Here is a 20154-nt window from a genome sequence, read left to right on the forward strand (position 1 = left end):
CCTGTTATAATTCTCTTGAATGGACCTCTTATTTTATAAAGACAAACTCGTGATCTCCCAATCTACCTAGTCATTGCTCTTGCACATAATTTGTCTACCTACACAGAATTCTCTCTGCAATTCTCTCTGTTACTATTTCTCCTTTGTTCTACCCCCATGTTCGCCATGGACTAGAAGGGCCAAAGGACTTGTTTCTGTGCTGTACAGCACTTCACTATGACTATGTATTGCTGTATGGATGGCATTTCACAGTATCTCGGTATATGTGACAATATTAAACCAATTATTAAACAACGCATCTCAAGCAACCGCTGCCCCACCTGCAGCAGAGCATTGGCTTCAGAAAACGGGTCAGAGCGTGAAGCAGACCGAGCTCGAACCCTGAGGAATGACCAGCGAGTCCTCCGGGCGCCAGGGGGCGCTGGACGGCCGCTCAGAGGTCAGAGGTCAGGCGACTCACGTGTGGCGGAGGGCCGGTGGCGGATCGGACGAGGTGTGCGTAGATGGCTGTTGTTGGCAGCGGGAGGACGGGAGGGATGAGGTGGGATGGCTGAGGGGAGAGCTGTCGATCTGTGCATGTCGGTGCCGTCTGGTTTCTGGGCCTGGAATGGTGCGCGGTGGGTGGACAGCAGACCTCCACCCCTCTCCGGTCCTGGATCTCCTCCTCTGGCCCTGGATTGCCCCTATGTCCCTGGTCCTTCCCCTCCCTTCCGGCCGTGGATCTCCTCCACTCTCCCCTCCCCCACTTTCTAGCCCTAAATACCCCCTCACCCTGTAGTTCCATACAGTTTTACTCGCCCTCCGTATAACTATTTATGTTCCTCCATCCAATCAGCCTACTTCTGCAGCACTGGCTGTCGTCCTTGTCGCGGTTCTGTTCATCCAAGTACCAAAGCGCCGTTCCAGTCACTTGAGCGCCCCCCCCCCCCAAATATAATCATCGTCCTCCCTCTCCTCCGGCAACAAGCTGCATCAGCATCATTCCCTGATACTCAGCCAACCCGGAGACAGTTCGTTCAGGGAGGCTGGAGGGGCAGTTTAAAATTGAGCTGCTGATTTAGGACAGCTATAGAAGCAGCGCCAAGTCATCTTGCACAAACTTAAGCTCTTGAGTCGGCCTGCGTATTTCATTTCCCTCTCACCTGCCCAAGGTGTTGCCTTCCGTGTCCCTGATATTGCTGGAGTCCGTTCAAAAGTTTCAGCAGGCATGTAGGTTATCAAGTGGCCCGTATGATGTTTACATCAGTGAGATATGAGACCACACCTGCAGCAAGAAGGAGGTGTTCCTCTTCCTTAATGTGTTTTATCTACCAAGTATATATTCCTTATGACAAGCACAGGCCCATGAATTGGCCGTGGCAAGATCCTAAACTACAGTCCATGAAAGTTGAATCAGATTCATTGGGAAATTTTCATTCAGAAATTGGATAAATGCTTGAAGAGAAAGTTTGCTGTGCTGTGGGAAAATGGGATACACTTTGGTCAGTTTTGGACAGAAAACACACAAATGGCCCCTGTGCTTCTGAATTCTTTATTTAAAAAAATTCAGCCAAAGTTGGCCATTTGTTCTATAATGCCTGTGCTGCCTCTTTAATAGTTGTGCTGCTTGCTTAGATATGATTCTGGTTTGTTTGATCACTGGATAGTGATTGCATTGATCAATTAACATTTTTCCTTGTTTGTTTTGTGACACCTTCATAGCATCTGCTATGCGTAATCTGAAATTACTGCAAAGCCTGCACTGCAGCAAATGGCAGGGCTTGGGAGTCCCTCAGTGTCTGACCATTCGTACGGATACTGGAATAGTGCTGGTGGGATCGAACGTGGGAATCACTGAACTTGATCCACATACGGAGCAGGTATAAGTTAGTTTTAATGCTTATAGATTCTAGTTCAGCAATTCACTCTTTTAATACCCATTCTTAATGGAAAAAGGCATTGAGGATGCTGTACACCTGTTTCTCAGATCCAGACATATCTTCAATAGGTACAAGTTAATTTAGTTATTTATAATGATGTTAATTTAGTTATTTATAGTCCAACAAGTTAATAATAAGCAATGTTGACAATAATAAGGAAATCTGAAACCTGCTTTTTATGGTCTTGCATTTATAAACTGCATTTCATAACCTCAGGACTTTTTAACCCATGATTATGGCTGAACTATAGTCACTGTTTTATCATGGGTTGTACAATAGCCAGCTTCCACAATAATCTCTCCCAAACAGCTGCAAGTTATAGAACTAGATTGTCTTGTTTTCCAGTGATGTTTACATGATAAATTTTGGTCACAATGAGTCACTCTTTAAAGAGTGCAATAATCTTTAGCACTGGTCTGAGAGGATGTGCAGGGCTTTGGTTTAATGTTTCGTCTAAAATATTAGTTCCAACAATGCAACATTCCATTGGTACAGAATTGGATTAAATGTTAAGGTTTGAAATGGGAATCAAACACCCCCCCCCCCCCCCACCAATATAAGGTGTTACTTCTGAACCAGATCCGAATGAACTTAAAAGATGTTTTCTTATTATTGGACGCATCCAAAAAAAGACAACTGTCTCAGCTGTGGCTCAGTGGTTGTACTCTTACATGAATCAATGAATTTCAGGTTCCAGTCCTATTTTAGAGCTTAATGACCATCTCTCCCACAATCTCGGTTGATAATCTAATAATAAAGTATTGGAGGTGCCACATTCATGTGAAATTTAATTTTAATAAGATGTTTTTCCTGCTTTCCTAACCTAGCTTAAGTTTTGCTAAATATGAAGTTTCCAATAGTAAAGAAATAAACTGCGTTATGATTTCTTAGCACTACTTTGAAGGAGTTCTCCCTGATGTCTTGAGAATATTTATCCCTCATTAGCACTGTAAAAAAAAATCTAGCACTTATCACATTGCTTATTGTGGAATCTTGATCAGTACTGATTGATTATGATGCTTCCGATAGTACAGTTTATAAGTACAGTGGATTCTGGTTAATCGGCCTAACAGTTAATCGAGGCAGCTGCTTATTTGGGCCAAATCTTAAAGAACAAAAACTAATTGAGAAAATAGCCAGGATTCCCTTCATTTATTTGGGACTCTTTGACACTCAATTAGGGCAGGAGAGTGTTGCCAAGCGGTCTCTAACTAACAAGTCAAGTCAAGTCACTTTTTAATTGTCATTTTGACCATAACTGCTGGTACAGTACACAGTAAAAATGAGAACGTTTTTTAGGACCATGGTGCTACATGAAACAGTACAAAAACTAGACAACTACGTAAAAACAACACAGAGAAAAGCTACACTAGACTACAGACCTACCCAGGACTGCATAAAGTGCAGGCATTAAATAAATAATAAACAAGACAATAAGCGCAGTAGAGGGCAGTAAATTGGTGTCAGTCCAGGCTCTGAGTATTGAGGAGTCTGATGGCTTGGGGGAAAATCTGTTACATAGTCTGGTCGTGAGATCCCGAATGCTTCGGTGCCTTTTCCTAGACGGCAAGAGGGAGAAGAGATTGTATGAGGGGTGCATGGGGTCCTTCATAATGCTGTTTGCTTTGAGGATGCAGTGTGTAGTGTAAATGTCCGTATTGGTGGGAGGAGAGACCCCAATGATCTTCTCAGCTGATCTCACTATCCGCTGCAGGGTCTTGTGATCCGAGATGGTACAATTTCTGAAACAGGCAGTGATGCAGCTGCTCAGGATGCTCTCAGTACAACCCCTGTAGAATGTGATAAGGATGGGGGTTGGTAGATGGACTTTCCTCAGCCTTCACAGAAAGTAGAGACGCTGCTGGGCTTTCTTTGCGATGGAGCTGGTGTTGAGGGACCAGGTGAGATTCTCCGCCAGGCGAACACCGAGAAATTTGGTGCTCTTAACGATCTCTACTATGGAGCTGTTGATGTTCAGCAGGGAGTGGTTGCTCCGTGCCCTTCTGAAGACAACAACCATCTCTTTTGTTCACATTCAGAGACAGGGTGTTGGCTGACATCAGACACATGAACTTTGTGGTCATTAGACACTGCACACTGCTTGGAGTGAACAGTGTTTAAATAGCATTAGTTGCATGTGTTTGTGTTAAAAACGAGTGATCTTTGTCACTGATAGTTGGCAAGAAATAAGCAGCAAGACAAGTCAGAACTGTTCTCACTGCAGTTTCAAGCATTTAGGTTGCGATTGAAAAAGAAATTATTTCACTACTTCAAGTTAACTGAAGAATGCAGAGTTATCAACAGTCATCTTGAATGTTACAGTGAAAATGGAGATTTGTAGGATGAAATCGTCAAATGGATTATATGAGGCTGCATCATGAAACAGGCATGAGTTATCAGCTCTAGCGTCTGTTGATTTTGTTCAGTTACAGCTAATCAAACGGAGGAGCATAATCCTCCATTGATGATTATTAGGAAGTAATACACATTTTTATAGTATAGTAATAGGATTGATAGGGTTCTAATTTATTCTGTATTTCATTTAAATACATAATTTGTTACTCAGTTTGTCTTTTTTTAAAATGCCTTTTTAACTATTTCCATGACTTTCTCTAATTGGGACAGCTGCTTAATTGGGCCAGAATGTATCTGGTACCCATGTGTCCCAATTAACCAGAATCCACTGTATTAATAAAGTGTAATGTGCGCAGAAAAATGGCATGTGGAGTTGAATGTGGCCAAATGTGAGATGTACATTGGGAGATCAAACGTAAAAGGATAGTACATTGTTAATGGCAAGACCCTCAACATTGTTGATGCATAGAGGGATCTTAAGGTCCAAGTGCATAGCTCCCTGAAAGTGGCTGCACAGATTGATGCAGTTGTAAAGAAGATGTCTGACATGCTTGTTGTTATTAGTCCAGGTATTGAGTTCAAGAATCTGTAAGTTAATGTTGCAGCTTTAAAAAACTCTAGTTCAACCTCATCTGGAATATTGCATTCAATTATTGTTGCTAAATTATCAGAAGGATGCAGAGAGAGAGCAGAAGAGGTTTATCAAGATGCTGCCTGAATTAGTTCAAAGTTCACAGTAAATTTATTATCAAAGTACAACTCTTAGATTCATTTTCTTGCAGGCATACTCAGTAAATCCAAGAATCATACGATAGTCAATGAAAGACCGCATCCAACACAATGGACAAATAACCAATGTGCAAAAGACAACAAACTGTGCAAATGCAAAACAAAACAAAATAGTAGATAAATAAGCAATAAATATCGAGAACGTGAGATAAAGAATCCATAAAGTGAGTCCATTGATTGTGGAACAATTCAGTGATGGGGTAAGTGGAGTTGAGTTGAGTGAACCCTTTGATTCAACAGCCTGATGGTTGAGGGGTAATAACTGTTCCTGAACCTGGTGGGTAGAGGAGAAGTTGGAAAAAGTAGGTTGATTTCTCTGAACTGGCGGAGACTGAAAGGTTAGAGACTTGTAAGGTTATGAGAGGCATAGATAGAGCAGACAGCCATTATCTTTCTCTCAGAGTTGAAATGTCATAGTAGAGGGCACTGAGGGATAAGTTCAAATAGGATGCACAGGGCTAGATTTTTACAGTGAGGGTGGTAGATGCCTGGATTGCATTGCTGGGGGTGGCAGTGGAAGAAGCAAATATGATAGAGGCATTTAGGAGGCTCGTAAGTAGGCCAATGAATGTGCAGAAAGTGGAGAGATATGGAGATTGTATAGAGGGAAGGAACTAGTTTAATTAGTCCTGAAGAATGGTATCGACCTGAAACATCGACTGTTTATTCATTTCCATAGATGCTGTGAGTTCCTCCAGCATTTTGGACGTATTGTTTTGGATTTCCAGCATCTGCCGACTTTCTCATGTTTATAGTTTAATTAGGTGTTTAGTTACTAGTTTAATGAATTAGGCACAACATTGTGTGCCAAAGGACCTGTTCTTGTGCTATATTCTATTGCTTTTAGTTGTGGCATAAATAATACTGCAGAAAAGAAGACCATTTTGCTTAAACTGGAAAACAGTCGGCATTTATTGAGATATCCATTATGGATATTGGCAAATTATGTACGTAAAACCAATAGCCTTTAACGCACTAAGCTTTTGAGGTGCAGCCTGTTGCAAATGTTTAGTTTTTGGACTTTGCGTTATGTTTATTGGTACTTCTTCCTCGCCGCATGTTTTTTTTTTTGGTCTCCAAATTATAGTGACGTCAGTTTTTAATCGTTTGGGGTAATGTGACAATACTGAATGGAAGGGTGATTATATTTGGCCATTACACATGCTGGCAGGTACACAATCTCTAGAAAATGAATATTAGAATTTCTCACTTATGAAACTAAAGGGGTTTCTCTGCTGTGGGCATGGAGCTTCCTATTCTGATTTATTTTATATTAAATCATACATAGCACTCCATTTTGATTAATAAGGACTCCTGCAAAAGAGGAACATCTGCTGCCCTTGTGTCTAGTTTATAGATTTCACAGCATGGTGCTTAAACATAGAAACAGAAAATAGGTGCAGGAGTAGACCATTCAGCCCTTCGAGCCTACACCGCCACTCAGTATGATCGTGGCTGATCATCCAACTCGGAACCCTCTACCTGCTTTCTCTCCATACCCCCTGATCCCATTAGCCACAAGGGCCATATCTAACTCCCTCTTAAATATAGCCAATGAACTGGCCTCAACTGTTTCCTGTGGCTGAGAATTCCACAGATTCACCACTCTCTGTGTGAAGAAGTTTTTCCTCATCTCGGTCCTAAAAGGCTTCCCCTTTATCCTTAAACTGTGACCCCTCGTTCCGGACTTCCCCAACATCGGAAACAATCTTCCTGCATCTAGCCTGTCCAATCCTTTTAGAATTTTATACGTTTCAATAAGATCCCCCCTCAATCTTCTAAATTCCAGTGAGTATAAGCCTAGTTGATCCAGTCTTTCTTCATATGAAAGTCCTGCCATCCCAGAAATCAATCTGGTGAACCTTCTTTGTACTCCCTCTATGGCAAGAATGTCTTTCCTCAGATTAGGGGACCAAAACTGCACACAATACTCTAGGTGCAGTCTCACCAAGGCCTTGCACAACTGCAGTAGAACCTCCCTGCTCCTGTACTCAAATCCTTTTGCTATGAATACCAACATACCATTTGCCTTTTTCACCACCTGCTGTACCTGCATGCCCACCTTCAATGACTGGTGTACAATGACACCTAGGTCTCGTTGCATCTCCCCTTTTCCTAATCGGCCACCGTTCAGATAATAATCTTTTTTCCTGTTCTTGCAACCAAAGTGGACAACCTCACATTTATCCACATTAAATTGCATCCGCCGTGAATTTGCCCACTCACCTAACCTATCCAAGTCACCCTGCATCCTCTTAGCATCCTCCTCACAGCTAACACCGCTGCCCAGCTTCGTGTCATCCGCAAACGTGGAGATGCTGCATTTAATTCCCTCGTCTAAATCATTAATATATACGGTATTGTAAACAACTGGGGTCCCAGCACTGAGCCTTGCGGTACCCCACTAGTCACTGCCTGCCATTCTGAAAAGGTCCCATTTACTCCCACTCTTTGCTTCCTGTCTGCCAACCAATTCTCTATTCACATTAATACCATGACCCCCAATACCATGTGCTTTAAGTTTGCACACTAATCTCCTGTGTGGGACCTTGTCAAAAGCCTTTTGAAAATCTAAATATACCACATCCACTGGCTCTCCCCTATCCACTCTACTAGTTACATCTTCAAAAAATTCTATAAGATTCGTCAGACATGATTTTCCTTTCACAAATCCATGCTGACTTTGTCCGATGATTTCACCTCTTTCCGAATGTGCTGTTATCACATCTTTGATAACCGACTCTAGCATTTTCCCCACCACCGATGTCAGACTAACCGGTCTATAATTCCCTGGTTTCTCTCTCCCTCCATTTTAAAAAAGTGGGGTTACATTAGCCACCCTCCAATCCTCAGGAACTAATCCAGAATCTAAGGAGTTTTGAAAAATTATCACTAATGCATCCACTATTTCTTGGGCTACTTCCTTAAGCACTCTGGGATGCAGACCATCTGGCCCTGGGGATTTATCTGCCTTTAATCCCTTCAATTTACCTAACACCACTTCCCTACTAACATGTATTTCCCTCAGTTCCTCCATCTCACTAGACCCTCGGTCCCTTACTATTTCCGGAAGATTATTTATGTCCTCCTTAGTGAAGACAGAACCAAAGTAGTTATTCAATTGGTCTGCCATGTCTTTGTTCCCTATGATCAATTCACCTGTTTCTGACTGTAAAGGACCTACATTTATCTTGACCAATCTTTTTCTTTTCACTTATCTATAAAAGCTTTTACAGTCAGTTTTTATGTTCCCTGCCAGCTTTCTCTCATAATCTTTTTTCCCTTTCCTAATTAAGCCCTTTGTTCTCCTCTGCTGATCTCTGAATTTCTCCCAGTCCTCAGGTGTGCTGCTTTTTTTTTGCTAATTTATATGTTTCTTCTTTGGACTTGATACTATCCCTAATTTCCCTTGTCAGCCACGGGTGCACTACCTTCCCTGGTTTATTCTTTTGCCAAACTGGGATGAACAATTGTTGTAGTTCATCCATGCGATCTTTAAATGCTTGCCATTGCATATCCACCGTCAACCCTTTAAGTATCATTTGCCAGTCTGTCTTAGCTAATTCATGTCTCATACCTTCAAAGTTACCCTTCTTTAAATTCAGAACCTTTGTTTCTGAATTAACTATGTCACTCTCCAACTTAATGAAGAATTCCACCATATTATGGTCACTCTTACCCAAGGGACCTCGCACGACAAGATTGCTAACTAACCCTTCCTCATTGCTCAATACCCAATCTAGAATGGCCTGCTCTCTAGTTGGTTCCTCGACATGTTGGTTCAGAAAACCATCCCGCATACATTCCAAGAAATCCTCCTCCTAAGCACCCTTACCAATTTGGTTCACCCAATATATATGTAGATTGAAGTCACCCATTATAACTACTGTTCCTTTATTGCACGCATTTCTAATTTCCTGTTTAATGCCATCCCCAACCTTACTACTTCTGTTAGGTGGCCTGTACACAACTCCCACCAGCGTTTTCTGCTCCTTAGTGTTATGCAGCTCTACCCATATCTATTCCACATCCTCCAGGCTAATGTCCTTCTTTTCTATTGTGTTAATCTCCTCTAACCAGCAATGCTACCCCACCTCCTTTTCTTTCCTGTCTATCCCTCCTGAATATTGAATATCCCTGGATGTTGAGCTCCCATCCTTGGTCACCCTGGAGCCATGTCTCTGTGATCCCAACTATATCATATTCATTAATAACTATCTGCACATTCAGTTCATTCACCTTGTTACGAATGCTCCTGGCATTGACACACAAAGCCTTCAGGCTTGTTTTTACAACACTCTTAGCCCTTATACAATTATGTTAAAAAGTGGCTCTTTTCGCTTTTTGCCCTGGATTTGCCTGCCTGCCACTTTTACTTTTCACCTTACTACTTTTTGCTTCTATCCTCATTTTACACCCCTCTTGTCTCTCTGCACTTGTTCCCATCCCCCTGCCACATTAGTTTATAGCCTCCTGAACAACAGTAACAAACGCTTCCCCTAGGACATTGGTTCCAGTCCAGCCCAGGTGCAGACCGTCCTGTTTATACCGGTCCCACCTCCCCCAGAACTGGTTCCAATGCCCCAGAAATTTGAATCCCTCCCCCTTGCACCATTTTTCAAGCCACGTATTCATCTGAAATATCCTCCTATTTCTACTCTGACTAGCATGTGGCACTGGTAGTAATCCAGAGATTATTACCTTTGTGGTCCTACTTTTTAGTTTATCTCCTAACTCCCTAAATTCACCTTGTAGGACCTCAACCCGTTTTTTACCTATATCGTTGGTACCTATGTGCACCACGACCACTGGCTGTTCACCCTCCCATTCCAGAATGTCCTGCAGCCGCTCAGAGACATCCTTGACCCTTGCACCAGGGAGGCAACATACCATCCTGGAGTCTCGTTTGCGGCCGCAGAAACGCCTATCTATTCCCCTTACAATTGAATCCCCTATCACTATAGCTCTCCCACTCCTTTTCCTTCCCTCCTGTGCCGCAGAGCCACCCATGGTGCAATGAACTCGGCTGCTGCTGCCTTCCCCGATGAGACATCTCCCCCAACAGTATCCAAAACAGTATATCTATTTAGGAGGGAGATGACCCCAGGGGACTCCTGCACCACCTGCCTACTGCTACGCTGTCTAGTGGCCACCTCTTCCCTTTCCGCCTGTGTAGCCTTTACCTGCGGTGTGGCCAACTCACTGAATGTGCTATTCACGACTTTCTCAGCATCGCGGATGCTCCAGTATGAATCCAATCACAGCTCCAGACGCTCAATGCGGTCTGCCAGAAGCTGCAGTTGGACACACTTCCTGCACAAATAGTCGTCAGGGACACTGGAAGTTTGGCTCCCAGTAACTGAACCATTTTAATCCAGTTTATCTTTGATAAGGTTATTCACCGATTCTTGTTTGTTCTTCTTCAGGTGGTCAACAAGGTGTCTTTGGTTGAAGAAGCGTATCTCCCTGAAGATGGCTCTGGGTGTATTGTTGGTATTGAGGATCTGCCAGATCAGGAATTGGTGTGTGTTGCCACTGCATCTGGAGATGTTATACTTTATAATCCAAGCACAAATCAGGTAAAACCTGAAGTATGATATTCTTGTTTTAAGTGCAGGGGGTAATAATGTTCCTTTGGCATATACTGTACTTACTAAATGCATTTTTTGCATACACTTAGATATTCTCATTAGTCGATTACATCCTCTGAGGTATTTTATTGTAATTGGGGGGCAAAAACTGCTTCCTCAGCAGGAAACAACTAACACAGGACATTTCCTTGCATTTCATACGTGTTTTCAGTGTACAACTTGCTTCAGCCAAGCAGTACCAGACAAAATTTGACAATGAGCCAAAGTAAGATTAGTAAGGGAGAATTGGGATGCTTAATGGTTTTAAATAGCACCCCAAAGGAGGAGAGAAGAGTGAAAAGAATTGATGATGAGTGAAATAGTTTCAATATTAAGGAGTGGATATCGCATTAGTGGATGAAAATGTAAGATGCGTGCAAAGTCAGAATTAGCAGATATAAACATACCAGAAGATAATAGGTTTGAGGAGATTAGAAATATGGGAACAGGCAAGTGTGGGTGTATTCTAAGATGAGAGTAGCACACAAGATGATAATGAAAGTCTGTGAACTTCAGGAAATTGGAAGAGAATGACAAGCTTTGAGCTCATAATCAAAGAGTCCAGTAACAAGAAGTTAGCTTGTGATCCTCCTGATTTTGGATTAGTGTGGATCTTAAAGAGGAGAAACATAAGGAATACAGATGTTGCTTGCACATATTAACAAAACTGTTTTTCCTTAATGTTGAGTTTCTGTAAATTTTTCTAGCTGGAATGCGTTGGCAGTGTCGACAGCGGACTAAGTGGGATGAGCTGGAGTCCAGACCAGGAATTGGTTGTACTTACCACACGTATGTGCAGGTCAATTTAAAAAAATTTAATGTTTAATAAAGAGCAGGCAATCTCCCTTGCTATCGTACTGGGTCAATATATGTCTTCCTAAGCCCGTTTGTAGAACCTGAACAATGCAATAACTTTGTAGAATATAGCAAAATGTTCTATTAAACAACAAGAGATAATTAAGCAGAATTTGATTCCCAATTATGTTTTCTATTAGGGCATGCATCCCAAAGCTTAGTCAAAGCAATAGCTTTTAGCGGTGATGGTAGAGTACTGAGAATTAGAAATGAGTGAGAGACCACCACTGGAACAGTATTGGTACCTTAGACATTGCAAGGCTGTGAAAGGAATGGTGACAGGATCAAAGTCAGTCAAATTTATTGTTAAATTCACAAGTATATGTATGCAAAGAGTCAAAGAAAACTACTTGCAACAGCTTTACAAGCATGTAGCATCATATATGCATCTTTCATAAACAACATATAAATTTACCATTAGTTTTCACCAGAAAACACAATTAGAACAAAAAAAAATTGGGGTATAATGGTCATAGTGCTGCTAAACTATAGTAATTAGCAATATGTCAATTTGTTTAAGCATCAAATTGTTGAAGGGAATTGTTCTTAAATCTGATGGTGTGGGACTTCAGGTATCTATACTTCCTGCCATGTGCCATGAGAAATATGCAGTGAACACACAGACACAAAAGGCTTCACCTGTCCTGATTTAGTGGCACGGAGTGGTGGCAAAGTTTGAAGATTCTAATTTCTCAAAGAAGATGCATAAATGAAAGAATATACCAATTCATTTTTTATGAGTTGTTTTGGTAGTTAACAATCTTTATTAAAAAAAACAACAATGTATTGGATAAGCTAATGAAATTAAAGACAGGAACCAGAACCCAGTGGCCAATGTTCAACATTTTTATTGGAAGTGCTTGCAGTGATTATAAACACATAATTCTATTATAGTGCCAGCGACCCATGTTTGATTCCACCACTTTCTATAAGGAGTTTGTATGTTCTCTCCATGACCACGTGTGTTTCCTCCAAGGGCTCCAGCTTCCTTCAGCGTTCCAAAGACATATGGCTATTTGGTCACCTGAGTGTAATTGAGCAACATGGTTTGTTCACCCAGAAGAGCCTGTTATAGAGTTGTATCTATAAGCAAATCAAACATAATTGGTTGAAGTTTTCGGAGCTCACCAAATTGCAGGAAAGTTCCAATAGATTGGAAAATGACAAGCATGAAGCCCTTATTCAAGACAGGAGGGAGTAAAAAAGTGAGAAACTGCAGGCAGTTATCTTAACATCTCCACAACTTCCACCATCTTTAATGGGTTCCTACTACCAAGCTCATTACTACCCCACAACTCACCTTTTTCTGCAGGGATCACTGTCCCTATGATTCTGTTTATCCCTCCCCACTCATCTCCTCCCTGGCACTTGCCCTGGAAGTGGAACAAGTGTTACACCTGCCGGTTCACCTCCTCCCTCACCTCCATTCAGGGCTCCTTCGCGGTGAGGCAACACTTGACCTGCAAGTCTGTTGAGGTCATCTACTGTATCCGGTGCTCCTGATGTGGCCTCCTCAACCTCTGTGAGACCTGATGGAGACTGGGGAACTGCTTTGTGAGCACCTTAGCTCTGTCTGCAACATGCACTATTTCCTGAAGGCCAATTATTTTAATTCCTATCCCCATTTCTGTTCTGACCTGTTGGTCCATGGCCTTCTCTTCTGCCACGATGATGACATTCTCAGGTTGGAGGAGCAACACCTTGTATTGAAAACAAGAGAAAATCTGCAGGTGCTAGGAATCTAAGCAACACACACAAAAGGCTGGAGGAACTCGGCAGGCCAGACAATATCTATGGAAAAGAGTACAGTTGACGTTTCAGGCCGAGACCCTTCATTAGAAACTCATATTCCATCTGGGTAGCCTCTAGCCTGATGTCATGAACATCGATTTCTCTAACTGTAGTTAATTCTCCCATATTCCCTCCTCTTCCTTTCCCCATTCTGGCTTCCTTCTTGCCTCTTCCCCTCACCTGCCAATCACCCCTCCTCCTCTTTTCTCCCATGGTCCACTCTCCTATCAAATTACTACTTCTGCCCTTTACCTTTTCCACCTATTACCTCCTTGCTTCTCACTTCATCCCTCCACCCCACCCACCTACCTTTCCATTCACCTATCACCTTCTAATTTCTTTGTTTTCCTACTCTTCCGCCACCGTTCTGTCTTCTTTCCAGTCCCGATAAAGGGTCTTAGCTCAAAACATTAACTGTTTATTTCTTTCCATAGGTGCTGCCTGAACTACTGAGTTCCTCCAGCATTTTATGTGTTACCTTGACATCTGTTATTGAGAAAATGCTGGGTTCTACAATCAAGAAAGAGCTAGTCATTGAGAAAAGCTTAATGCAAGCAAACCAAGTTAGTCTGGTATTTTAACAAAGTTGATGGATAACTTTGAGATAGGACATGCAGAATCAGAATAAGTTGAACAGTTTCAATCTGGAGCGACACTTGTCACAAGATCAGTCCTTGGTAGTTAGTTATTTACTATTTTAATGACTTGGAGGAGGGGCCAGCATGCGAGATATTTTATACTTTATTACTTTATTGTCACCAAACAATTGGTACTAGAGCATACAATCATCACAGCAATATTTGATTCTGCGCTTCATGCTCCCTGGAGTACAAATCGATAGTAAATATAATAAAAATTTAAATTATAAATCATAAATAGAAAAGGGAGAGTAAGGTAGTGCAAAAAACCGAGAGACAGGTCCAGATGTTTGGAAGGTACGGCTCAGATCCGGGTCAGGATCCGTTCAGCAGTCTTATCACAGTTGGAAAGAAGCTGTTCCCAAATTTGGCCGTATGAGTCTTCAAGCTCCTGAACCTTCTCTCAGAGGGAAGAGGGACAAAAGGTGTGTTGGCTGGGTGGGTCGTGTCGTTAGTTATCCTGGCAGCACTGCTCCGACAGCATGCAGTGTTAAGTGAGTCCAAGGACAGAAGATTGGTTTGTGTGATGTGCTGGGCTGTGTTCACGATCTTCTGCAGCTTCTTCTGATCTTGGACAGGACAACTTCCATACCAGGTTGTGATGGACCCTAGAAGAATGCTTTCTACGGTGCATCTATAAAAATTAGTGACAGTTTTAGAGGACAGGCCAAATTTTATTCAGCTTTCTCAGGAAGTAAAGGCACTGATGGTCCTTCTTGGCAGTGGACTGTGCTTGGTTAAACCAAGTCAGGTCATTTGTGATATTGACCCTGAGGAACTTAAAGCTTTTGACCTGTTCCATCTGCGCACCACCGATGTAGATGGGGTCGTGCGGTCCACTACTCCTTCTGAAGTCAACAACTAATTCTTTTGTCTTGCTGACGTTGAGGGATAGTTTATTTTCTTCGCACCATGCCACCAGGTTCTCGAATTCCTCTCTGTACTCAGACTCATCATTACCCAAGATACGGCCTACAATTGTGGTGTCATCAGCAAACTTGTATATTGAGTTTGATGGAAACTTGGCTACACAATTATGGGTGTACAGTGTGTACAGCAGGGGGCTGAGTACACAGCCTTGTGGGGCACCGGTATTCAGAGTGATTGTAGAGGAGAGCTTGTCCCCGATCTTTACAGCCTGGGTCCTGTCTGTGAGGAAGTTGAAGATCCAGCTGCAGATCTGAGTGCTAAGACCCAGGTTCCGGAGCTTAGGAATCAGTTTATTTGGAATGATGGTATTAAAGGCAGAGCTGTAGTCAATGAAAAGGAGCCTTACATATGCGTCTTTATTCTCCAGGTGTTCTAAGGAGGAATGGAGTGCCAGAGAGATGGCATCTGTTGACCTGTTGTTCCGGTAGGCAAATTGCAAAGCGTCGAGGTTGACCGGTAGGCTATGGTGGATGTGTGCCATAACCAATCGCTCGAAGCACTTCATAGCAATTGATGTCAGAGCCACAGGTCGATAGTCATTCAGGCATGCCATCTTACTCTTCTTCGGTACCAGGATTATCATTGCCTTCTTAAATCACGAAGGGATCTTAGACTGAAGCAGGGAGCATTTAAAGATGTCAGCAAACACTCCAGCTAGCTCGCTTGCAAAGGGCTGGAGAACCTGTCCGGGGATGCCATCTGGGCCCGTCGTGTTCCTTGGATTTATCTTCAGGAAGGCCCTTCTAACATCCTCCTCGGTGACAATGAATCTCGATGCCACCAGGTCCAGTTCATCCGGAGGAGGTGGGATGCTCCTCTTCTGTTTGAATATTGCGTAGAATACGTTAAGTTTGTCAGGAAGAGAAGCACTACAGTTATTGATATTCCCAGCCTTTTCTTTGTGCCCAGTGATCTCATTTAGACCCTGCCATAGTCTACTGGCATCCCTCTGGTTAGCCTGGGCTTCCAACTTGGTGCGATATTGCCTCTTGGCACGCTCACTGGCTTTCCGGAGTTCACGCCTGGATTCCGTGTAGCGACTGGTATCCCTGGACCTAAAAGCCACAGCTCTATCCTTCAAAAGGGACTGGACCTCATAATTCATCCAACGTTTCTGGTTAGGGAATACCCAGTTCGTCCAGTTCGGGCTGGAAGCCCGAGAAGAGTTTATCCATTACTTCATTGCTTTTTCACCTTTTGATGAGAGTTATGATGTCAGCATTGCTTAGCCAAAACCTGATTCTCTGCCTGAAGGTGCATAAAGTGGGACAGTGATATTTTGATTGAGCTGTGCAGTTGATAAATGCAGTCAAGACCATTTGAAAGGGTAGGCTGTGAACCTTACCACATTTAATGCCCTATCCTAATTTACAGGAGTCACATCACTGTGTGATTAGAGTATGGGAATTGTATTACCTAACATTGTACTACTGTGAATGGCAATAATGCGTGGGCAGGGCCTGGATATAACATAATTTCTTCAATCCAGATTCTTCATGATATGCCAAACGCAGAAGAGCCATATTGCTTTTCAATAACTATAAAGCACTTAGAGCAAAATCTAAGAGAAGGGTGGGTTAGCAAGGGATGAGATGATTACATGATCATTATAATAAATTATGTGGCACTGAGGATCAAATGCTTTGAATAAGTAATTAAACCTGTAATCCATCAGCTGCTTCCCTTGTTACCTAGTGACCCCACTGCCCTCTTTATCTTTATTGCCTCCCTCCCCCGCCCCCCAACCCCCAAAACTCCCACTGCCCCCAGCCAGCAGTGTCTTCCACTTTGGGAACCACTGATCTAACCCTTTCCTCCACATTGTCCTCCATCTTTTTTCAACATGTGCATATCTTAGAGTCACTTAACATTCCTAATATATCTGACTCTATCACCGTACCTGGCAGTGCATTCCAAGCTCTTACTACTCTTTGTGGTTTAAAAAAAAAGACCTGTCACATCCTCCCCCCTATATTTTCATCCCGTTACCTTAAATGTATTAGCCTTTGTTGCCTTGGTTAAAAGGTGCTGGCTGTTCACTGTTTATACTTCTTATCATCTTATGCACCTCTATCAAGTCTCTTCTTCTCTTTCGCTCCAAAGTGTAAAGCCTTAGATCACTCATCCTAACCTCATATACTGTATAATCCAGGCAGCATTCTCTGCACTCACTTGAAAGCCTCCACGTCCTTCTTATAACGAGGCAACCAGAACTGAACACAATATTCCAAGTGTGATCTAACCAGAATTTTGTAGAGCTGCAGCAATACCTCACTGCTAATGAACTGAATCCCCTGACTAATGAAGGTCAACACTTCACACACCTTCCTAACAATCCTGTCAATTTGTGTCTAAATTATGATGAATCTAATGACTTGTACCCCAAGATTCCAGTTCTTCTACACTTTTGAGAATCCTTTGTATTCTGCCAACAAGTTTGATTTTCCGAAGTTTTTCACTTCACATTTTTCCAGATTGAACTAGATCTGTCACTTCTCAGCCCAGTTCTGCATCCTATCAAATTAGGACAAACTTCTACTCTCTTCACAATACTACCGACCTTCGTGTCATTTAGTAATCCACCCTTTCACTTCCTCATCTAAGTCACATAAATATCGCACAGAGCAGGGCCCCAAGAGCAGATCCATGCGGAACACACCTAGTTATGGGCCTCCAGGTAGAATGTGCTCCCATCCACTGCCTTCTGTGAGCAAACCATGCAGCCAAGTTTCCTGGATCCCATGCTTCCTGACTTTCTGGATCAGCATGCAATGGGGATCCTTGTCAAATGCCTTACTAAAATCCAGATTTATCATGTGTATACCTTCATCAATTTGTTTTATCACTTCTTGCAAACATCATTCAGGCTCGTAGCTGCGACTCACAAGCCATACAGGCTACCTCTAAATAGACTGCTCCAAGTGTTCATAAAGCCTGTCTCTTAGAATGCACTCCAATATTTTACCCACCACTGACATTCAGTAAGGAATGATTCTGAACTGTTCTGCTGAACATTGTGGGTATGCTCTGTGTGCGCCAGAACATGAGGCAACACTTGCACGCTGCGCCCAGCACGTTCTCAGCTTGTGTTGGTGTTAATACAAATAATGCTTGTTTTGATATACATCTGATACAGAAATCTGAATCTGAACTAGTGCAACCGACCTTGTGCTCATTCCCAGTGTTTGGATTACACGTAGCAGAGCAGCAGATGCACTATCTACAGTCAATGACTTTATCCTATTTAGGGCCAGGATTAACACCATTCCAGGGATGTTAATCAGTCCCATGATCTTTCATCTGGAATTGAGAGTGAGCACATTGACCAAAGAAACAATTGGTGTTGGTTACGTGCCTCCCACCCTCTGTGGAAAGATAAATAGTTTTTGAACTTTTAATCAGTATGATACTACCACATTTAACTGTATGCTCTACAACAATGAGGTTGCCAAAGGAACAGGAATTGGAATCTTACTCCTGCATGGAGAGCACAGGAAGGAGAGAATAATGAGGATGAATCTTATTTGATATATAGATGCTAATTTTTTTTAAGTAACAGAAAATACAATACAAATGAAACATTTCTGACACCTCCCTCCCCTTTCTTGATCTTTCTGTCTCTATCTCTGGAGATGACCTATCTACTGATATCTACTATAAGCCTACAGACTCTCACAGCTACCTGGACTATTCCTCTTCCCACCCTGTCTCTTGCAAAAAGGCTATCCCCTTCTCACAATTCCTCCGTCTCCGCCGCATCTGCTCTCAGGATGAGGCTTTTCATTCCAGGACGAAGGAGATATCTTCCTTTTTTAAACAAAGGGGCTTCCCTTCGTCCACCATCAACTCTGCTCTCAAACGCATCTCTCCCATTTCCCGCACATCTGCCCTCACCCCATCCACCCGCCACCCCACTCGGGATAGGGTTCCCCTTGTCCTTACCTACCACCCCACCAGCCTCCAGGTCCAACGTAACTTCCGCCACCTCCAACGGGATCCCACTACCAAACACATTTTTCCCTCCCCCCTCTCTGCTTTTCGCAGGGATCGCTCCCTACGCAACTCCCTTGTCCACTCTTCCCCCCCATCCCTTCCCACCGATCTCCCTCCTGGCACTTATCCTTGTAAACGGAACAAGTGCTACACCTGTCCTTACACTTCCTCCCTCACCACCATTCAGGGCCCCAGACAGTCCTTCCAGGTGAGGCGACACTTCACCTGTGAGTTGTCTGGTGTGGTATACTGCATCCGGTGCTCCCGGTGTGGCCTTTTATATATTGGTGAGACCCGACGCAGACTGGGAGACCATTTCGCTGAACACCTTCGCTCGGTCCGCCAGAAAAAGCAGGATCTCCCAGTGGCCACACATTTTAATTCCACTTCCCATTCCCATTCTGATATGTCTATCCATGGCCTCCTCTATTGTCAAAATGAATCCAAACTCAGGTTAGAGGAACAACACCTTATATACCGGCTGGGTAGCCTCCAACCTGATGGCATGAACATTGACTTCTCTAACTTCCGTTAATGCCCCTCCTCCCCTTTTTACCCCATCCCTGACATATTTAGTTGTTTGCCTGTTCTCCATCTCCCTCTGGTGCTCCCCCCCTCCTTTCTTTCTCCTGAGGCCTCCTGTCCCATGATCCTTTCCCTTCTCCAGCTCTGTATCACTTTCGCCAATCACCTTTCCAGCTCTTAGCTTCATCCCACCCCCTCCGGTCTTCTCCTATCATTTTGCATTTCCCCCTCCCCCCACTACTTTCAAATCTCTTACTATCTTTCCTTTCAGTTAGTCATGATGAAGGGTCTCGGCCCGAAACGTCGACAGTGCTTCTACCTATAGATGCTGCCTGGCCTGCTGTGTTCCACCAGCATTTTGTGTGTGTTGTTGTTTGAATTTCCAGCATCTGCAGATTTCCTCGTGTTTGCAAATGAAATATTAAGATTGTTTCTCTCTTTTGGGTTACACTGACTTGCTAGGCATTCTAGCATTTTAGACCATAAGACAAAGGTGCAGAATTAGGCCATTCGGCTGATCGAGTCTACTCCACATCATGGTTAATTTATTATCCCTCTCAACCCCATTCTACTGCCTTCTCCCCATAACCTTTGACATCCTTACTAATGAAGAACTTGTCAATCTCCACTTAAGTATACTCAGTGGCTTGGTCTCCACAGAATGTGGCGATGAATTCCACAGATTCACTACCCTCTGGATAGTGATTTTTATTTATTACAGATTCTACA

At 43.0% G+C, this 20154-nt stretch overlaps 1 protein-coding gene across 2 annotated transcripts in view; it reads left to right on the forward strand.

Moving 5' to 3' along the window:
- Positions 1 to 422: 422 nt before the first annotated feature.
- The window catches only part of elp1 (elongator acetyltransferase complex subunit 1), an 89704-nt gene continuing 69972 nt past the window's right edge, over positions 423 to 20154 (forward strand). The window contains exons 1-4 of one of the 2 annotated variants that reach the window (XM_073048555.1): positions 423 to 493; positions 1702 to 1859; positions 10490 to 10642; positions 11401 to 11482. In XM_073048555.1, coding sequence (XP_072904656.1) covers positions 1710 to 1859; positions 10490 to 10642; positions 11401 to 11482 — 385 coding nt within the window. In that variant the 5' untranslated portion in view covers positions 423 to 493; positions 1702 to 1709. Of the gene's footprint in view, positions 494 to 1701; positions 1860 to 10489; positions 10643 to 11400; positions 11493 to 20154 lie in introns of those variants that run through there. The other variant, XM_073048556.1, reaches the window with a different exon arrangement.

This window comes from Hemitrygon akajei, chromosome 6 (genome assembly GCF_048418815.1).
Source record: "Hemitrygon akajei chromosome 6, sHemAka1.3, whole genome shotgun sequence".
In the NCBI taxonomy this organism is placed as follows: Eukaryota; Metazoa; Chordata; class Chondrichthyes; order Myliobatiformes; family Dasyatidae; genus Hemitrygon; species Hemitrygon akajei.